At 41.3% G+C, this 17,500-nt stretch overlaps 1 protein-coding gene across 7 annotated transcripts in view; it reads right to left on the bottom strand.

Moving 5' to 3' along the window:
• The window catches only part of Cbp53E (Calbindin 53E), a 237,925-nt gene that overhangs the window by 14,177 nt on the left and 206,248 nt on the right, over window positions 1–17,500 (bottom strand). For 5 of the 7 annotated variants that reach the window (XM_069303549.1, XM_069303547.1, XM_069303551.1 and 2 more), the window contains 3 exons: window positions 10,704–10,787; window positions 9,973–10,028; window positions 6,353–6,407 (listed from right to left, as the gene is read on the bottom strand). In XM_069303549.1, coding sequence (XP_069159650.1) covers window positions 6,353–6,407; window positions 9,973–10,028; window positions 10,704–10,787 — 195 coding nt within the window. The remainder of the gene's footprint in view (window positions 1–6,352; window positions 6,408–9,972; window positions 10,029–10,703; window positions 10,788–17,500) is intronic. The other 2 variants (XM_069303550.1, XM_069303553.1) reach the window with 1 other exon arrangement.

Below are 17,500 nucleotides of genomic sequence, written 5' to 3'. Positions count from 1 at the left end.
TTAAGCGACCCCCCAGAGCGCATCCAAGTTCTTCTCACCCACCAACATCCATCCAACTACCATTTACACAACCAAATTACGAAACCTGTACATCTTTCAACCGTCACGGCAGTTTGCCTGCACTTATTAAACAGCTTACGGGCTTGGAGACTCCACAACTCGAGGTTATTATTGTTATTAACATGTTTGAAGAGAGATGCACAGGTTTCGTTGTTGCGTAAATGCTCGTTGAATAGGACCTCGTAACGCTTCGGGGGTTCGTAAACTGCTTAGTCAATATAGTGTAAGCCGCCATGGTGGAGTTAAGAGCTCTCGTAAGTGGAATCGCAAGTGCTTGATAAATACTGGTCTTGTTCTCTATCGCATCCGCTAAGGTGGACATGGACACATTCTCCGCCAGTGCCAATACCAGTGCCATTCTAGCAGTGCCATTCTACCAGTGCCATTCTACCAGTGCCATTCTACCAGCGCCATTCTACCAGTGCCATTCTACCAGTGCCATTCTACCAGCGCCATTCTAGCAGTGCCATTCTAACAGTGCCATTCTAGCAGTGCCATTTTACCAGTGCCATTCTACCAGCGCCATTCTAGCAGTGCCATTCTACCAGTGCCATTCTACCAGTGCCATTCTAGCAGTGCCATTCTAACAGTGCCATTCTAGCAGTGCCATTCTAACAGTGCCATTCTAACATCAGCCTCTACCAGTGCCATTCTACCAGGGCCACTAGCAGCTTCATATCGTTCTAGGCACTCCAGCATAACGCGAGTCAGAGGCCACCTATAACTACCCTATTCTAACAAGCTGATCATTCTCATTTACTTGCAATATAAAATTAATCTCAAGGACCAATTGCCAGTTGCATTTTAAAAGCAAACAATAAACATGCAAATTAAAAACAAAACGAAAAAAAAGCTTGAGATATTGCTTAAAATTTAAAAATGTAAATTTTTAAATTTAAAAAAATAATCAAAGAGTAATTTTAAAATTAATTAAAAAAAAACAGCATTCACATCTAGGCGAAACTCAATGAATTAAATAATATTCTTCAAGCAAAGCAATTGATTGATTGTTTAATCAACTTTATGTATTAAATCGAAGGGATTCTTTGCCCCCCCCCCGCCCCCCCCCCCCGCCCTCTGTTCTCTGAGTTCAGAGAACAGGTCGGGTCGTCCTAATGTCGACCCTAATGACTGGGATGCTCTCGGACGTAAGTTCGAATCCTCGTCACGGCCCTTTGTGGATTTGTTCGTTCTCTGAGTCTCGAGTCTATAGAATAGTACTCAAGCTGTCAAGCTGTCGTCAGCATTGACAGCTTGTCAGTGGGGCTGTTGGACGCTAAGATGCTGTCAGGTTTGTGTCTTGAACTGCAGGGTTGAGGAGTAGTTACTTGACAGGTTAGAGGAACAATTTGACAGGTTAGAGGGAAATACTTGACAGGTTAGAAGAACAATTTGAGGTCATGCTAGAGGGACATCTCAGTTAGGAATTATAGTAGTAGTTCAACGCTATGTTGAACACAAGCACAGGTCGGTGCGTTGAACACAGCACAGGTCAACGCGTTGAACACAGACACAGGTAGATGCGTTGAACACAGACACAGGTAGATGCGTTGAACACAGACACAGGTAGACGCGTTGAACACAGACACAGGTAGACGCGTTGAACACAGACACAGGTTGACACGTTGAACACAAACACAGGTGGACACATTGAACACAAGCACAGGTCGACACGTTGAACACAAGCACAGGTCGACACGTTGAACACAAACACAGGTCGACACGTTGAACACAAGCACAGGTCGACACGTTGAACACAGACACAGGTAGCCGCGTTGAACACAGACACAGGTAGCCGCGTTGAACACAGACACAGGTAGCCGCGTTGAACACAGACACAGGTTGACACGTTGAACACACACAGGTTGACACGTTGAACACAAACACAGGTCGACACGTTGAACACAAACACAGGTGGACACGTTGAACACAGACACAGGTTGACACGTTGAACACAAACACAGGTCGACACGTTGAACACAAACACAGGTGGACACGTTGAACACAGACACAGGTTGACACGTTGAACACAAATACAGGTGGACACGTTGAACACAAGCACAGGTTGACACGTTGAACACAGACACAGGTTGACACGTTGAACACAAGCACAGGTCGACACGTTGAACACAGACACAGATAGACACGTTGAACACAGACACAGATAGACACGTTGAACACAAGCACAGGTCGACACGTTGAACACAGACACAGATAGACACGTTGAACACAGACACAGGTTGACACGTTGAACACAGACACAGATAGACACGTTGAACACAAGCACAGGTCGACACGTTGAACACAGACACAGATAGACACGTTGAACACAAGCACAGGTTGACACGTTGAACACAGACACAGGTTGACACGTTGAACACAAGCACAGGTCGACACGTTGAACACAGACACAGGTGGACACGTTGAACACAGACACAGGTCGACACGTTGAACACAGACACAGATAGACACGTTGAACACAGACACAGATAGACACGTTGAACACAGACACAGGTTGACACGTTGAACACAAGCACAGGTCGACACGTTGAACACAGACACAGGTGGACACGTTGAACACAGACACAGGTCGACACGTTGAACACAGACACAGGTGGACACGTTGAACACAGACACAGATAGACACGTTGAACACAGACACAGGTTGACACGTTGAACACAAGCACAGGTCGACACGTTGAACACAGACACAGGTGGACACGTTGAACACAGACACAGGTCGACACGTTGAACACAGACACAGGTGGACACGTTGAACACAGACACAGGTGGACACGTTGAACACAGACACAGGTAGCCGCGTTGAACACAAGCACAGGTTGACACGTTGAACACAGACACAGGTTGACACGTTGAACACAAGCACAGGTGGACACGTTGAACACAGACACAGGTGGACACGTTGAACACAGACACAGGTCGACACGTTGAACACAGACACAGGTCGACACGTTGAACACAGACACAGGTCGACACGTTGAACACAGACACAGGTGGACACGTTGAACACAGACACAGGTGGACACGTTGAACACAGACACAGGTGGACACGTTGAACACAAATACAGGTGGACACGTTGAACACAGACACAGGTAGCCGCGTTGAACACAAGCACAGGTTGACACGTTGAACACAGACACAGGTTGACACGTTGAACACAAGCACAGGTGGACACGTTGAACACAGACACAGGTGGACACGTTGAACACAGACACAGGTCGACACGTTGAACACAGACACAGGTCGACACGTTGAACACAGACACAGGTGGACACGTTGAACACAGACACAGGTGGACACGTTGAACACAACCTTAAACCATACATAAAAGCAACCTTGTTATCCTAAGCAGTCACAGGACACTAAATCTTGCACACAAGCATGCATTCTCTTGCTAGAAATTGCAAGACCTAATATCTCTGTAACCTGTCCTCCCACAACGACCGTCGCATTTCGAGCGTATGCGTTACAGACGGCCAGAAATCGTCGTACTAGAAAGATGGAAGCGGCTGGCGAAAGTGACGTACTGTCCCGTTTTCTGTTGTGGGTCCTCTGGCAGGTTAGGAGAGGACGCTTTACACTGGCCGGTTTCTTGACGTTGGGGAATTTTAGGAGGACGGGCTTAAGAGGAAATATTGAAGCCATGCACTGGGATCGAACTCGGTATAGTGCGTGTGCCTGGTGCAGGGCCAGAGTTCGATCCCATATTAACATGGCTTCAGTATTTTTCAGTGTATAGAGGCTTGCAATGTTGCAAGAACTCACCTGTGCCGATGTGATCCGTGTGGCAGGGGACTGAGACTCCGGCCCACCACACTCACTCATTCCCTCACTTCACCTCACTCATCTCTCACTCATCCCTCACTCATCTCTCACTCAGGACCTCTCATGACTCCTGCCCATTTGTCTGTTTTAATTATTATTAATGTTGTCTACGAGGGTGAAGTGTAAGCATTTGATTTGGTAGCAGTTCAATGCCTCAAGGACCCTAGTGGATTCAGTAGGATCTCTGGTTAAGGTACTTATAGTGCATTGTGGTACAGAGCATACCTGGAGGGCATACCTGGAGGGTATACCTGGAGGGCATACCTGGAGGGCATACCTGGAGGGTATACCTGGAGGGCATACCTGGAGGGCATACCTGGAGGGTATACCTGGAGGGGTATACCTGGAGGGCATACCTGGAGGGTATACCTGGAGGGCATACCTGGAGGGTATACCTGGAGGGGTATACCTGGAGGGCATACCTGGAAGGCATACCTGGAGGGCATACCTGGAGGGGTATACCTGGAGGGCATACCTGGAGGGCATACCTGGAGGGCATACCTGGAGGGCATACCTGGACTATACCTGGAGAGGGTTTCAGCAGTTCTCCTACTCCCCAAGCTCAGCCTGAGGCCAAAATAGATATATTATTCTGATTTCATTTTGCACTTAATTACCATCAATGTTTTTGGATAATTGTAAATATATATATTAATAATTATAAATAAATTATATATCCCAGTGAACACAACGTTGTAAATGAGGTTAATTAAGTTGAATGATGGGGGTAATATAGCCTTATGTGCCCTTAATATTTCCCTGATAATATTGTATGTGATTGTGTCTCTGTTTCTCTTCTTGTGGAGTGAAGTTTAATTTCTCACTCCGTCTCTCTTATTTCTCTAGCTCTGTCTTGTGTTAATGAGATAAGGACTACACGTTGGTGCTGCAAATTCCAGGATTGGTCTGATATTCGTGGTCTATCTTCACCACCTCACTGCTCGGTTTCCCAAAAGCCATTATTATTTTAGTCAACCTTGCACAATCGTTTAAAGTGGGGTTTCCGGGGTCGTGTTTGGTGTAATATTAGCCCCTGAGTTTTTTTTTTTCTTTTTTTTTTTGGGGGGGGGGGGGTTATTCTCCTTTCCTGATTGCATAAAAGTTTCCGCTTGCACCCAACCTGTTCTGTGCAACATGCTTCATTACACACAGAAACCACAATAGCGTGATGCATCACATGAACCAATCCACAAGGGCCGTGAAGAGGATTCGAACCTACGTCCGAGAGGATCCCAGACACTGCTTTATTCTGTAGAAATTCCAGTTGCAATTCTTTTAACCATGTCGTAGCTCAGTCGATTAAGGCAGCGTCTGGGATTCTCTCGGACGTAGATTCGAACCCTCGTCACGGCCCTTGTGGATTGGTTCAAGCTTCATTACTTTGCACTTGCATGAGTTAAACTTTAGTAGCCTTTCGCAGGACCGTTCTTTAATTTTGTCCAGGTCATCGATGAAGTTCTTTTGCTCATCCATAGTATTCTCAAAGCCTTGGCTGATGATGCAAAATATTATGAGAAAGGAGTCTGTTTATATATATATGTCATTTATATATATATATATATATATATATATATATATATATATATATATATATATATATATATATATATATATAAATAACAGGATTTATTTTGATATATAGACTCCTGTAGGATGGGTAACATCCTGTCACTCTCAAGTCTTTTCCACCACTGACACTCCTACCTGTTTCTCAGTTTCGTGGGGCACTGTGTCGAAGGCTCTCTGGCAGTCCTGAAATATACAACCGGCCCATCTATCTTGTCTGATCTCCGTCACTCGGCCAGGGAACTGTTAAACAAGTGTTTCAGGCAGGACTTGCTATATCGGTGAACCCATGCTGATGTCGTCAAATCATTTCTCTCCAGATATTCAACTAGACTGTTGTGGGTTGCTCCATCATATCGTGCAAGGGACACTGGTCTGCAGTGTAGTGCCCGTTTCGTATTATAGCGAGATTATAGCCTAAGCCGCAAATATGACTCAGAACTCCCCCAAAATACCCTTATTTGAAGAATATTTCTTTCCTTGGAGAATACTGCTATCTTTCCTCATATACTGCTATCGATTTCCTCATATAGAAATCTACACAAAATAAGAGCCTAATCTAGCCATAGTCACTAGATCTATAACCATGATGCCATTTGACTAGTAATTCTAACAATGCCTCTGCATTTTCCCCCCTATTACAATCCAGTCTACAAACGATTGGGGAAACATTCCACATTCTCTAAAATCCAATCAAAAACTCTTGCTCGTTTGTAGCTTCCCATTGGTCTCTCGCAGCCAATCAGAACCCAGTCTAGGTGTTGTGACACATTCTCATTGGACCATGCGACACAGAAGGAGACGACAACACTACCACGGACCACCAGGCGGCAACACATCTTTTGAGTGTTGCCAACGAGAGAGAAGTTTTCATATTACCTGGCTCACCTTGAATACCGACCGGCACAGGAAGTTCTCTTTTACTGGCAACAGTCTGCAAGGAAGGCGGGCATTAGTACGGTACGTGGGTATGGGGGGTTGTACGGTACATGGGGATGGGGGGTTGTACGGTACATGGGGATGGGGGGTTGTACGGTACATGGGGATGGGGGGTTGTACGGTACATGGGGATGGGGGGTTGTACGGTACATGGGGATGGGGGGTTGTACGGTACATGGGGATGGGGGGTTGTACGGTACATGGGGATGGGGGGTTGTACGGTACATGGGGATGGGGGGTTGTACGGTACATGGGGATGGGGGGTTGTACGGTACATGGGGATGGGGGGTTGTACGGTACATGGGGATGGGGGGTTGTACGGTACGTGGGGAGGGGTTGTACGGTACGTGGCCATGGGGGGTTGTACGGTACATGGGGATGGGGGGTTGTACGGTACGTGGGGAGGGGTTGTACGGTACGTGGCCATGGGGGGTTGTACGGTACATGGGGATGAGTTGTACGGTACATGGGGATGGGTTGTACGGTACATGGGGATGAGTTGTACGGTACATGGGGATGGGTTGTACGGTACATGGGGATGAGTTGTACGGTACATGGGGATGGGTTGTACGGTACATGGGGATGAGTTGTACGGTACATGGGGATGGGTTGTACGGTACATGGGGACGGGGGGTTGTACGGTACATGGGGATGAGTTGTACGGTACATGGGTTGTTGTACGGTACATGGGCATGGGTTGTTGTACGGTACATGGGCATGGGTTGTTGTACGGTACATGGGCATGGGTTGTTGTACGGTACATGGGCATGGGTTGTTGTACGGTACATGGGCATGGGTTGTTGTACGGTACATGGACATGGGTTGTTGTACGGTACATGGGCATGGGTTGTTGTATGGTACATGGGCATGGGTTGTTGTACGGTACATGGGCATGGGTTGTACGGTATATGGGGATGGGTTGTACGGTACATGGGGACGGGGGGTTGTACGGTACATGGGCATGGGTTGTTGTACGGTACATGGGCATGGGTTGTTGTACGGTACATGGGTATGGGTTGTTGTACGGTACATGGGCATGGGTTGTTGTACGGTACATGGGCATGGGTTGTTGTACGGTACATGGGGATGAGTTGTACGGTACATGGGCATGGGTTGTTGTACGGTACATGGGTATGGGTTGTTGTACGGTACATGGGCATGGGTTGTTGTATGGTACATGGGTATGGGTTGTTGTACGGTACATGGGCATGGGTTGTTGTACGGTACATGGGTTGTTGTACGGTACATGGGCATGGGTTGTTGTACGGTACATGGGTTGTTGTACGGTACATGGGCATGGGTTGTTGTACGGTACATGGGGAGGAGTTGTACGGTACATGGGTTGTTGTACGGTACATGGGTTGTTGTACGGTACATGGGTTGTTGTACGGTACATGGGTTGTTGTACGGTACATGGGTTGTTGTACGGTACATGGGCATGGGTTGTTGTACGGTACATGGGGAGGAGTTGTACGGTACATGGGTTGTTGTACGGTACATGGGTTGTTGTACGGTACATGGGTTGTTGTACGGTACATGGGTTGTTGTACGGTACATGGGTTGTTGTACGGTACATGGGTTGTTGTACGGTACATGGGTTGTTGTACGGTACATGGGTTGTTGTACGGTACATGGGCATGGGTTGTTGTACGGTACATGGGGAACTTCACAAAAGATGAAGCAAGAAAGATAACACGATAAAAGATAACATGAGAAAGAACCAAAACGAGAAGTTAAAGAAGAATTGAAACCAAGAAAGAACAGCAACAGAAGAAAATAAAGAAATAGAAGATAAGGAATTAGAAAAAACACATAAATTAGCAAAAACAAAACAAGAAAATACGGCTCTTAATGATTAACAACCCGTCCTCTCTACTAGTAGGTCGCTTTTTGAACGTAGTGGCAGCCAACGGTACAAAGGCAACCTACTATATAAAAAATAACATCTCACGTTTTCTCTGCATCGGACTCAATAGGTAAGATGGGTGACTTAGGTGAATACGTCTCTGGGTTAGGTTAGAAGGTCGGGTTTTTGACGTAGTGGTAGCCAACGGTACAAAGGCAACCTACTATATAAAAAATAACATCTCACGTTTTCTCTGCATCGGACTCAATAGGTAAGATGGGTGACTTAGGTGAATACGTCTCTGGGTTAGGTTAGAAGGTCGGGTTTTTGACGTAGTGGCAAGTCAAGAGAACGGGTTGCTATCGATATGTATAGATTATGAAGAATAGACGTGCATGCATCCTTCCCCTTCCCTCTCCCCTATTCCCTTTCCCATGGGGTGGGATGGGGAGGACAACAGTGAGGGAAGGAAAGGGAGGGGATAGGAGGAAGAAGGAGAACGAAGAAAGAAGAATGGAATGGGGACGAAGTGGAGGACTAGGAAAGAGTAAATAAAAAGGGAAAACGTAAAACCAGAAAAGGAAGGGTAGACAAAAAGGAAAGGTGGGTGGGAAAACAACGAAACGTAAGAGAAAGTGGAGCAGAAAGAATAGGAGATTAGGAAAGACAAATAAACGAGAAAAGGAAAGGGAAGGAGGACGAGGAGAGGAGTAAAGGGAAGAGGGAGTAAAAGAGGTTGAAGAGACACGAGACCAAAGAGCAATGGCCCTTAGGGATAGAGACTGCAAATCAAGGTAAGAAGAAGGGCTGTGAGAGCTGGGAAAGGTGAGGCGCTCTTAAGTACTATGGGAGGGGGAGGAGGTGCTGTTAAGAGCTGTGAAGAACAGTAAACTCACACTATGTATCAACTATGTAAGTATACTGACTGTGGGCGCTATGCAAGGAATTCAACATATCAATACCTATTGTGTTCATATTGTAGAGAAAACGTTATATAGAAAATTAGGAAAGGAATTATGGGGGGACACTACAGGGTTAAATGAAGTTATTGTGATGACTCTGTGAGGATATTGTTAAATATGGTTGGGTATCGTTTTCTATGGGGTTATTATGAAGGGTATTGAGGTTATTATGAAGAGTATTTGGGTAGCATGGATACCATATTGAATATTGTGGTGGGGTACTGACCTGTACCTCACAGGTAGGTACAATATCTACCTATGAGAGAAGTTGGAGATAGGTATTGCAGAGAGCTAATGTAACATATTGTGAAGGATAAAGGGGGGAGGATATTATGAGAAGGATTATACAATACAAGAGTATTGTAACAGCTATTTTCTTTTATATTATGGAGACGAATTGAAAAAATAATATTAAGAAAAATGGATAAAAATGCTCTGCATGAAGAAGCAATTATTCATTTGCATAATACAAATGATTTAATTTTGTTATTACATATGACACTTTTGCCAAGAGATGAATTTTCACAACGATATATAAATCCAACAATATCTATATTTATATAGATATATATATTTATGTATGAATAATATACATATATGTATTATATATTGCCAGGAATCTTTGCAGATCTCTGCACATATTTGCAACTCATCTCTAAATAAGTCCTTTATGATCACATGAGATACTTAGCCAGGAAAATCAGACTTACTTGACCCTGGAAATCAGACTTGCGCGGGGAAACGGGACTTACTTGGCCATTTCAGAAAGTTGAAGCTTGCCGTCCTTGTTTTGGTCGAAGACTTGAAGCTGCGGATGTCAATGAACTTTTTAGTAAAGTTAAGTATTGTTAGTGAAATCAGGTTAATGAGGCGATATATTGTCGATACAGATTTTGTCAGAAATGTTAATAGATTTGAAAATTTTAAATGGGACAAATTCTGTAAATGGGGATAGAATATGTAAATGTGATACAAAGTGTAAAGATAGAAAATCCAAATTAGATGAAAACGTAAGTATGTCTGAAAACATAATTGTTATAATGTAAAAGTGACTGTAAATGTTACAGGAATATGTAAATAAGGTGAAGAAAAATACAGTTATTCTGAGGAAGATTCAAAAGTTCAAGTACTCAATAAGATACGTCATTTCAGCATTGATTATATATACAATTAGTTGTAGTTCTTATCAAAGCAGTAACGTTAAATTATTTACAGTCCTTCTCTCTCGCTTACATAACAAACATTTATTTATTGCATAATTTACAATATTCACCTTAGGACCAGAGCCTTTTTTTACGTGGGCATTCAAGCTTTAATTAATTGAAATACTATAGTATACCATTAAAACAAAATAGAAGTGGGAATTTCTCACTTTAGCCTATACTCATGTATTCACGGATGTTCACTCATTCAGAGAAGAATCAATGACTCTCTGGGTTAAAATGAAATGATGCACTTACTCATGATGTTAGAGTTTACTCACCATGGTGTCTGTGTACTCAATGAGTTTGTCCTCGGAGACATCCTGGTCTTTCTTAGCTTCTCTCAGGAGGTCGCGTAGGAAATTCTGAAGATTTATGAATATTTAATGTAGATTTTTTTTTGTAGATTTAGTGATGTGAATAATAATTTTTTTCAATGGGTCGTTACTAAAGGAAAATTGTGAGTTTATATACCTATTTATGTGCTGAAATTTTAATGGATTCTTGACTATAATAATACAGATAAATAATGGATTTCAGGAATTCGATATCAAATAATGGATATGTATTACTTTGGAAGTAAATAGACTGCAATTATACTTAGTAAATTATTCCATCCATTATACACACTGCAAACAAAGGAAGCATTTGTAATAAAATACGGTCAAATAAGTATCACTGAGGCATTACATACTTGCAAAGAATTAGAAGTGAAATAGGATTTTAAGTAAGATATTAAGAAAAAAGGTGATAGGACCATAGAAAATGGAACTTGCATTGATGGGCCCTCCAAAAAAAAAATATATATATATGCATTTTCAGTTCTTTTGTTCCGAATCTATGGGTCCTCTTTTCCAGCTAGAGGTGGTATACCCTCCTTATATTATATATAGGATCAGCCTTATTTGTTTGCTGTATAGGCATATATCACTTTGTCTCGCAACCCCAAGCTTGATATTAAGCTGACATAGAGTTTTAAGCTTCATCGTTTGAATTCCTCTGGGTTCTTAGTAGCGAGGTTATAAAGAGGAGATAGATACAGGTGTGAACATGTACATCTAGGAAAGGCAGGAGGGAATTAGATTCTAATTTAACCCTGGAATTGATGGAAGGAGCCAACGTATTGAGAAAAGGAAGGAATAGGCTCTCCCTACAATCGACTTGAGAATGGTCCAGGACGGACCGAAACGTCGTCGTCCCTTCACTTTCTAGTGTGTAGTGAGGAATAGTTCAAAGTGCAAAAAATATCATCACCATAGCGAAGCCAGATAGAGGAGCGAATGCCAATAGTGGAAAGAAGAACAGTTTCAAAGTATTATATAGACAGATTCGCAATAGGAGACGGAGCGGAGGATCCCATGACACCAAAAAGTTGAGAAGAATATTTCCCATTGAAAGAAGAGTTAAAAATCACCAAGAGTCTGATGATATCAAGAAGGAGGACATTAAGTAATGGTAATGTTTCTCACAGACATAATAACATAGAATTAAAAACCCCTCACTTATGTATTTGTATATTTTCTGTATTGCTATTAGCCGTTGAAATTTAAGTCTCGTCTTAACCACACACTCAGACCTTAATAAAGCACTCAGGAGAGTGCGAAAGACTTGGTGTATATCTTTACATAAAATACTCAAATACGTAAGTGTGTATTTTTATCGTAAGGAGAACATTAGTGAATAATCAGGATGCTGACTAAGCATCCTACAGCATCCTTGATGCCCAATCTCTCGACGAAGTCCTGAGAGAGACGAGGGTAGAATGGAGAAGAAATTAGATAAGTAGTAAGAGTTTTTGCAAGAGGATTTCTTCAAGAGGCTTCAAGAGAGCCTCTTGAAGAAATGATAGAGCGAAGAGGAACATAAGTTCGTAAGTTTTAGGAAAGCTTAGGAATAAGGAAGAGAAGGGCAAATGCCACGGGAACCTTTGACGAGGTCACAGTTATGAAGACAAGCGGAACAGCTGTCGTACATAGTAGATAAAAGTTGATTTAAGGCGACCCAGAGGGACTGAAGCATGAGGCACATATATCCAAGAGTCAAAGAGCAAATCGTCGGTTACAACCTCAGTGGCAGAGATTGCTAACATGATCAAGAGCAACCACCTAATTGACCCTTGTCAATAGGAAGGATAGCAAAAGCGTTGTTATAGCTTTCAGGTGGGACAGCTGATAGCGACAAGGAAGGATAGCATCGTTAGAAAACAGTCTGAAGGGCTGAGATTAAGGGAGATGAGATCTCATATATTGCTGAGTTTAGAACGCTGAAGCAGATCAACGTGATGCGAACGAGTGCCAGGCGAAGTGCCAGAGAGACCACCACCATGAAGAAAGAGACAGAAGAGACAGATGGAAGCACTCAGACGATGAAAGGGCAGATAATACACGTTAGGACGCTTGACTATTTAAGAAAAAGTTAAGAAAAGCATCATTATCTTGGGTTTGGAAGAGAGAAGAAGATGTCGGAGGAGAAAACCTGTTGACGTTAAGTAGATTAGAACCTAATTATTCCCAGGATGAACAGATGTAATCCTTATTATTCCCAGAATGTGTAGTTCCCGTCTTAATTTTTCCCAGGATAAACAACTTATAAAGGGCTGACAGTTGAATGATAACAGTCTATTTGATCTATTGCGTTCATTACGAAATCTATCGTTATCATTTCCTGCAACATCGCTGGCAATGATTGGTGATTGGGGATCCGGGAGTGCAAGATTTTCAGTTAAATTCCGTTGTTGAATTGAATTGAATTGAAATTTAAGTTAAAATCACAAATGGTCTTATACTTCCAGTAATCAAACTGAATTTAATTCCATAAATTGCAATTCAATATGTTATTTTTATCATAAATATATAGTATTGCATCGCTTAGTGTTACCAACTGCGGATAGCAATATCTTATAGAAAGTGTTGCCAAAGGCAGCACTTCTACAGGGGTTAAATGTTAATATAATTTGTTTAATCCTGTACTGGCTGGGGTGTCATCTAAGTTATAGATTAATATATCTATATCTACTCTTAGTATCTAGTTTTAAGACACCCAACCCATGCGTAAAGGAAGCGAATTGGCAATAGACCAGGGACCAGATTCACGAAGCAGTTACGCAAGTACTCACGAACGTGTACATCTTTTCTCAATCTTTGACGGCTTTGGTTACATTTATTAAACAGTTTACAAGCATGAAAACTTGCCAATCAACTGTTGTTATGGTTATAAACAGCCTCCTGGTGCTTCGGAGCTCATTAACTGTTTAATAATTGTAAACAAAGCCGCCAAAGATTGAGAAAAGATGGACAGGTTCGTAAGTGCTTGCGTAACTGCTTCGTGAATCTGGCCCCTGGACTGTCACGCCGTCATGACCTTGATTTTATAGTGTGTGTGTGTGTGTGTGTGTGTGTGTGTGTGTGTGTGTGTGTGTGTGTGTGTGGGTGGGTGTGTGTGTTTGTGTGTGTGTGTGTGTGTGTGTGTGTGTGTGTGTGTGTGTGTGTGTGTGTGTGTGTGTGTGTGTGTGTGTGTGTGTGGGTTCAGTGCCTCATGTTCAGCCAGGTTATTGTGGCTTGCATTCTGCATCTACTTTTAATATTTACTCCCACAAGCTAGATATTTAACCTTAACTTACAGTATTACCATCGAAAGCTAATTCTTTATTACAACTTTCTACTAATATTATTACCATCTAAAGCACCTAACCTGCCTACTAACACGGTTGCAATCTAAGACATCTTTACTCTTGCAGTAGTGCCATACATGGCACCTCTGCACACACACTCTACATAGCAGTATTTGCCATATAAGCCATCTTTACTCACTACCAGCAGTTACTAACTAACAAATATCCTCTACACACACACACACGTAAAGCAATCTAAATTATCTGCTACCTTTATTATTAAGCTAGCAACAGTTAATTCTGTTTTATTACAATTATATATATATTTATATGTATATATATATATATATATATATATATATATATATATATATATATATATATATATATATATATATATATATATATATATATATATATTTACCTGAGTCAGTTTCTGCAATTAATTTCATTCCATTTCAGTGTTCTTTAGAGTTTATTTTTGTAGAGAGTATAGTTACTTTAGTTAATTAATCTAAATATAGTTAATTGTTGTTAATTAATCTTCAGGTGGGCGGGGGTGGGGGGGGGTATGTTTGGAAAGGCTAATTCTGAGTGGGAAGTTTGTCTCGGCAGCACTGTTATTGGTAGACCTGAAACTCCTCAGAAAGTGTAACTGATCTGAATGCAAAATGATTGGCAAGAAGATTCGACATTATTGATTAAGGTGAGAATCGTTATTTACCGACAAAAGGGATTTAAATACCGAATCGTAGCTTGAGTAGGATTATCCAGAGGCCTTATCTCTTCAATTATCTATAGTTACTGTCGGGTCCAAAGGCCCTGTCTCCTCCATTATCTATAGTTACAGTGGGATTGTCATGACATTCCTTCAGTAAATTGTCTTTCAGAAACCATCCTATATATATAATATATATATATATATATATATATATATATATATATATATATATATATATATATATATATATATGTCGTACCTAGTAGACAGAACGCACTTCTATGCCTACTATGCAAGGCCCGATTTGCCTAATAAGCCAAGTTTTCATGAATTAATTGTTTTTCGACTACCTAACCTACCTAACCTAACCTAACTTAACATTTTCGGCTACCTAACCTAACCTAACCTATAAAGATAGGTTAGGTTAGGTTAGGTAGGGTTGGTTAGGTTCGATCATATATCTACGTTATTTTTAACTCCAATAAAAAAAAAATTGACCTCATACATAATGAAATGGGTACCTTTATCATTTCAAAAGAAAAAAAAATAGAGAAAATATAATAATTCAGGAAAACTTGGCCTATTGGGCAAATCGGGCCTTGCATAGTAGGCCGAGAAGTGCATTCTGGCTACTAGGTACGACATATATATATATATATATATATATATATATATATATGTCGTACCTAGTAGCCAGAACTCACTTCTCAGCCTACTATTCAAGGCCCGATTTGCCTAATAAGCCAAGTTTTCCTGAATTAATATATTTACTATAATTTTTTTCTTATGAAATGATAAAGCAACCCTTTTCTCTATGTATGAGGTCAATTTTTTTTTATTGGAGTTAAAATTAACGTAGATATATGACCGAACCTAACCAACCCTACCTAACCTAACCTAACCTATATTTATAGGTAAGGTTAGGTTAGGTAGCCAAAAAAAGCTAGGTTAGGTTAGGTTAGGTAGGTTAGGTAGACGAAAAAACATTAATTCATGAAAACTTGGCTTATTAGGCAAATCGGGCCTTGAATAGTAGGCTGAGAAGTGCGTTCTGGCTATTAGGTACGACATATATATATATATATATATATATATATATATATATATATATATATATATATATATAACATAATATATATTTTCTTAAAGCACTCTGACTTAGAACATTTAAATGCAGATACGAGCCATTGAAATAGCAAGTCTGTTTACATATGGTAATATATATTTTTATATGTGTTTTTTATAATGTGATAGATTCTTCTCAAGTGATTATATTTTTGAGAGGGGTTGCATGTGTTTGTTTGTTTTCTAATTTGGAGCTAGACTATGGTAGTTGGCGGTGGTTAGTGTAGAAGTCAAAGATGTGAAATGTGTGTTTGGGGAGGGGGGGGGGTGAGGCTAGGGAAGGGGGGTGGGGGTGGGGGTGGGGGGTGAGGCTAGGGAAGGGGGGTGGGGGGGGGTGAGGCTAGGGAAGGGGGGTGGGGGTGGGGGGGGAGGAATATTACGTCATGCGAAAACTATATTATATTTGTATTATAGGCTGTGTATATTGTATTATAGGCTGTATAGATTGTATTATAGGCTGTATATATTGTATTATAGGATGTGTACATTGCATTATAGGCTGTATACATTATATCATAGACTGTATTTATTGTATTATCGGCTGTATACATTGTATTATAGGCTGTATACATTATATTATAGGATGTAAACATTGTATTATAGGCTGTATACATTGTATCATAGGCTGTATACATTGTATCATAGGCTGTATACATTGTATTCTAGGCTGTATAAATTGCATTATAGACTGTATACATTTTATCACAGGCTGTATACATTGTATTATAGGCTGTATACATTGTATTATAGGATGTAAACATTGTATTATAGGCTGTATACATTGTATCATAGACTGTATACATTGTATCATAGGCTGTATACATTGTATCATAGACTGTATACATTGTATTATACACTATATACCATTAAATATGCCAAAAAACAATCTTACAGATGAAGTTCACTGTATACCTTGCTTACGAAGGTTACAGTGAGTAGTGCATAAGACCTGAGGTTCTCTGCCCCAAGTATAGGGGACACTGGTTGCTGCGAATTGCTTAATTTCCCTTTTTTTTTGCAAATAGGAAATAATCCTCCCTCTCGTAAAACTGTTTTAATAATGGTTTATATTATGGGAAAACACAGACCGATGTTCCTAAAGAACCAGGGGAGCTAATGGGGACGATGTTGGCCAGACCACACACTAGAAGTTGAAGGGACGACGACGTTTCGGTCCGTCCTGGATCATTTTCAAGTCATTTTCATCGACTTGAGAATGGTCCAGGACGGACCGAAACGTCGTCGTCCCTTCAACTTCTAGTGTGTGGTCTGGTCAACATACTTCAGCCACGTTATTGTGACTCATCGCCTGCATAATGGGGACAAATTCTTGCAAATTCTTGAGTAATTAGATGCTTGCACAAAGGGGGATGTTTGGCGAATATTGTAAAAAATTACATTTGCTAAAATTCGTCGGGAACAATTGCTAAATCTTGAAAACCGTGATGGTAGTTGGCCAGGAAGACTACCTTGGTTAACGGCACTTAGACAACCAGTTAAGAAACCAGGCAATGAAACTATTGCATTAAGGACTCAAAACGCAGAAATCTGCAAATTAATAAATCACCGTTTTGGACCATTATATCAAATTGGGTGATGGTCCGGCCATATTATAGTCCAAT

The sequence above is a fragment of the Procambarus clarkii genome, chromosome 50 (genome assembly GCF_040958095.1).
Source record: "Procambarus clarkii isolate CNS0578487 chromosome 50, FALCON_Pclarkii_2.0, whole genome shotgun sequence".
Taxonomy (NCBI): Eukaryota; Metazoa; Arthropoda; class Malacostraca; order Decapoda; family Cambaridae; genus Procambarus; species Procambarus clarkii.
This window is presented reverse-complemented; position numbering and strand designations above follow the sequence as displayed.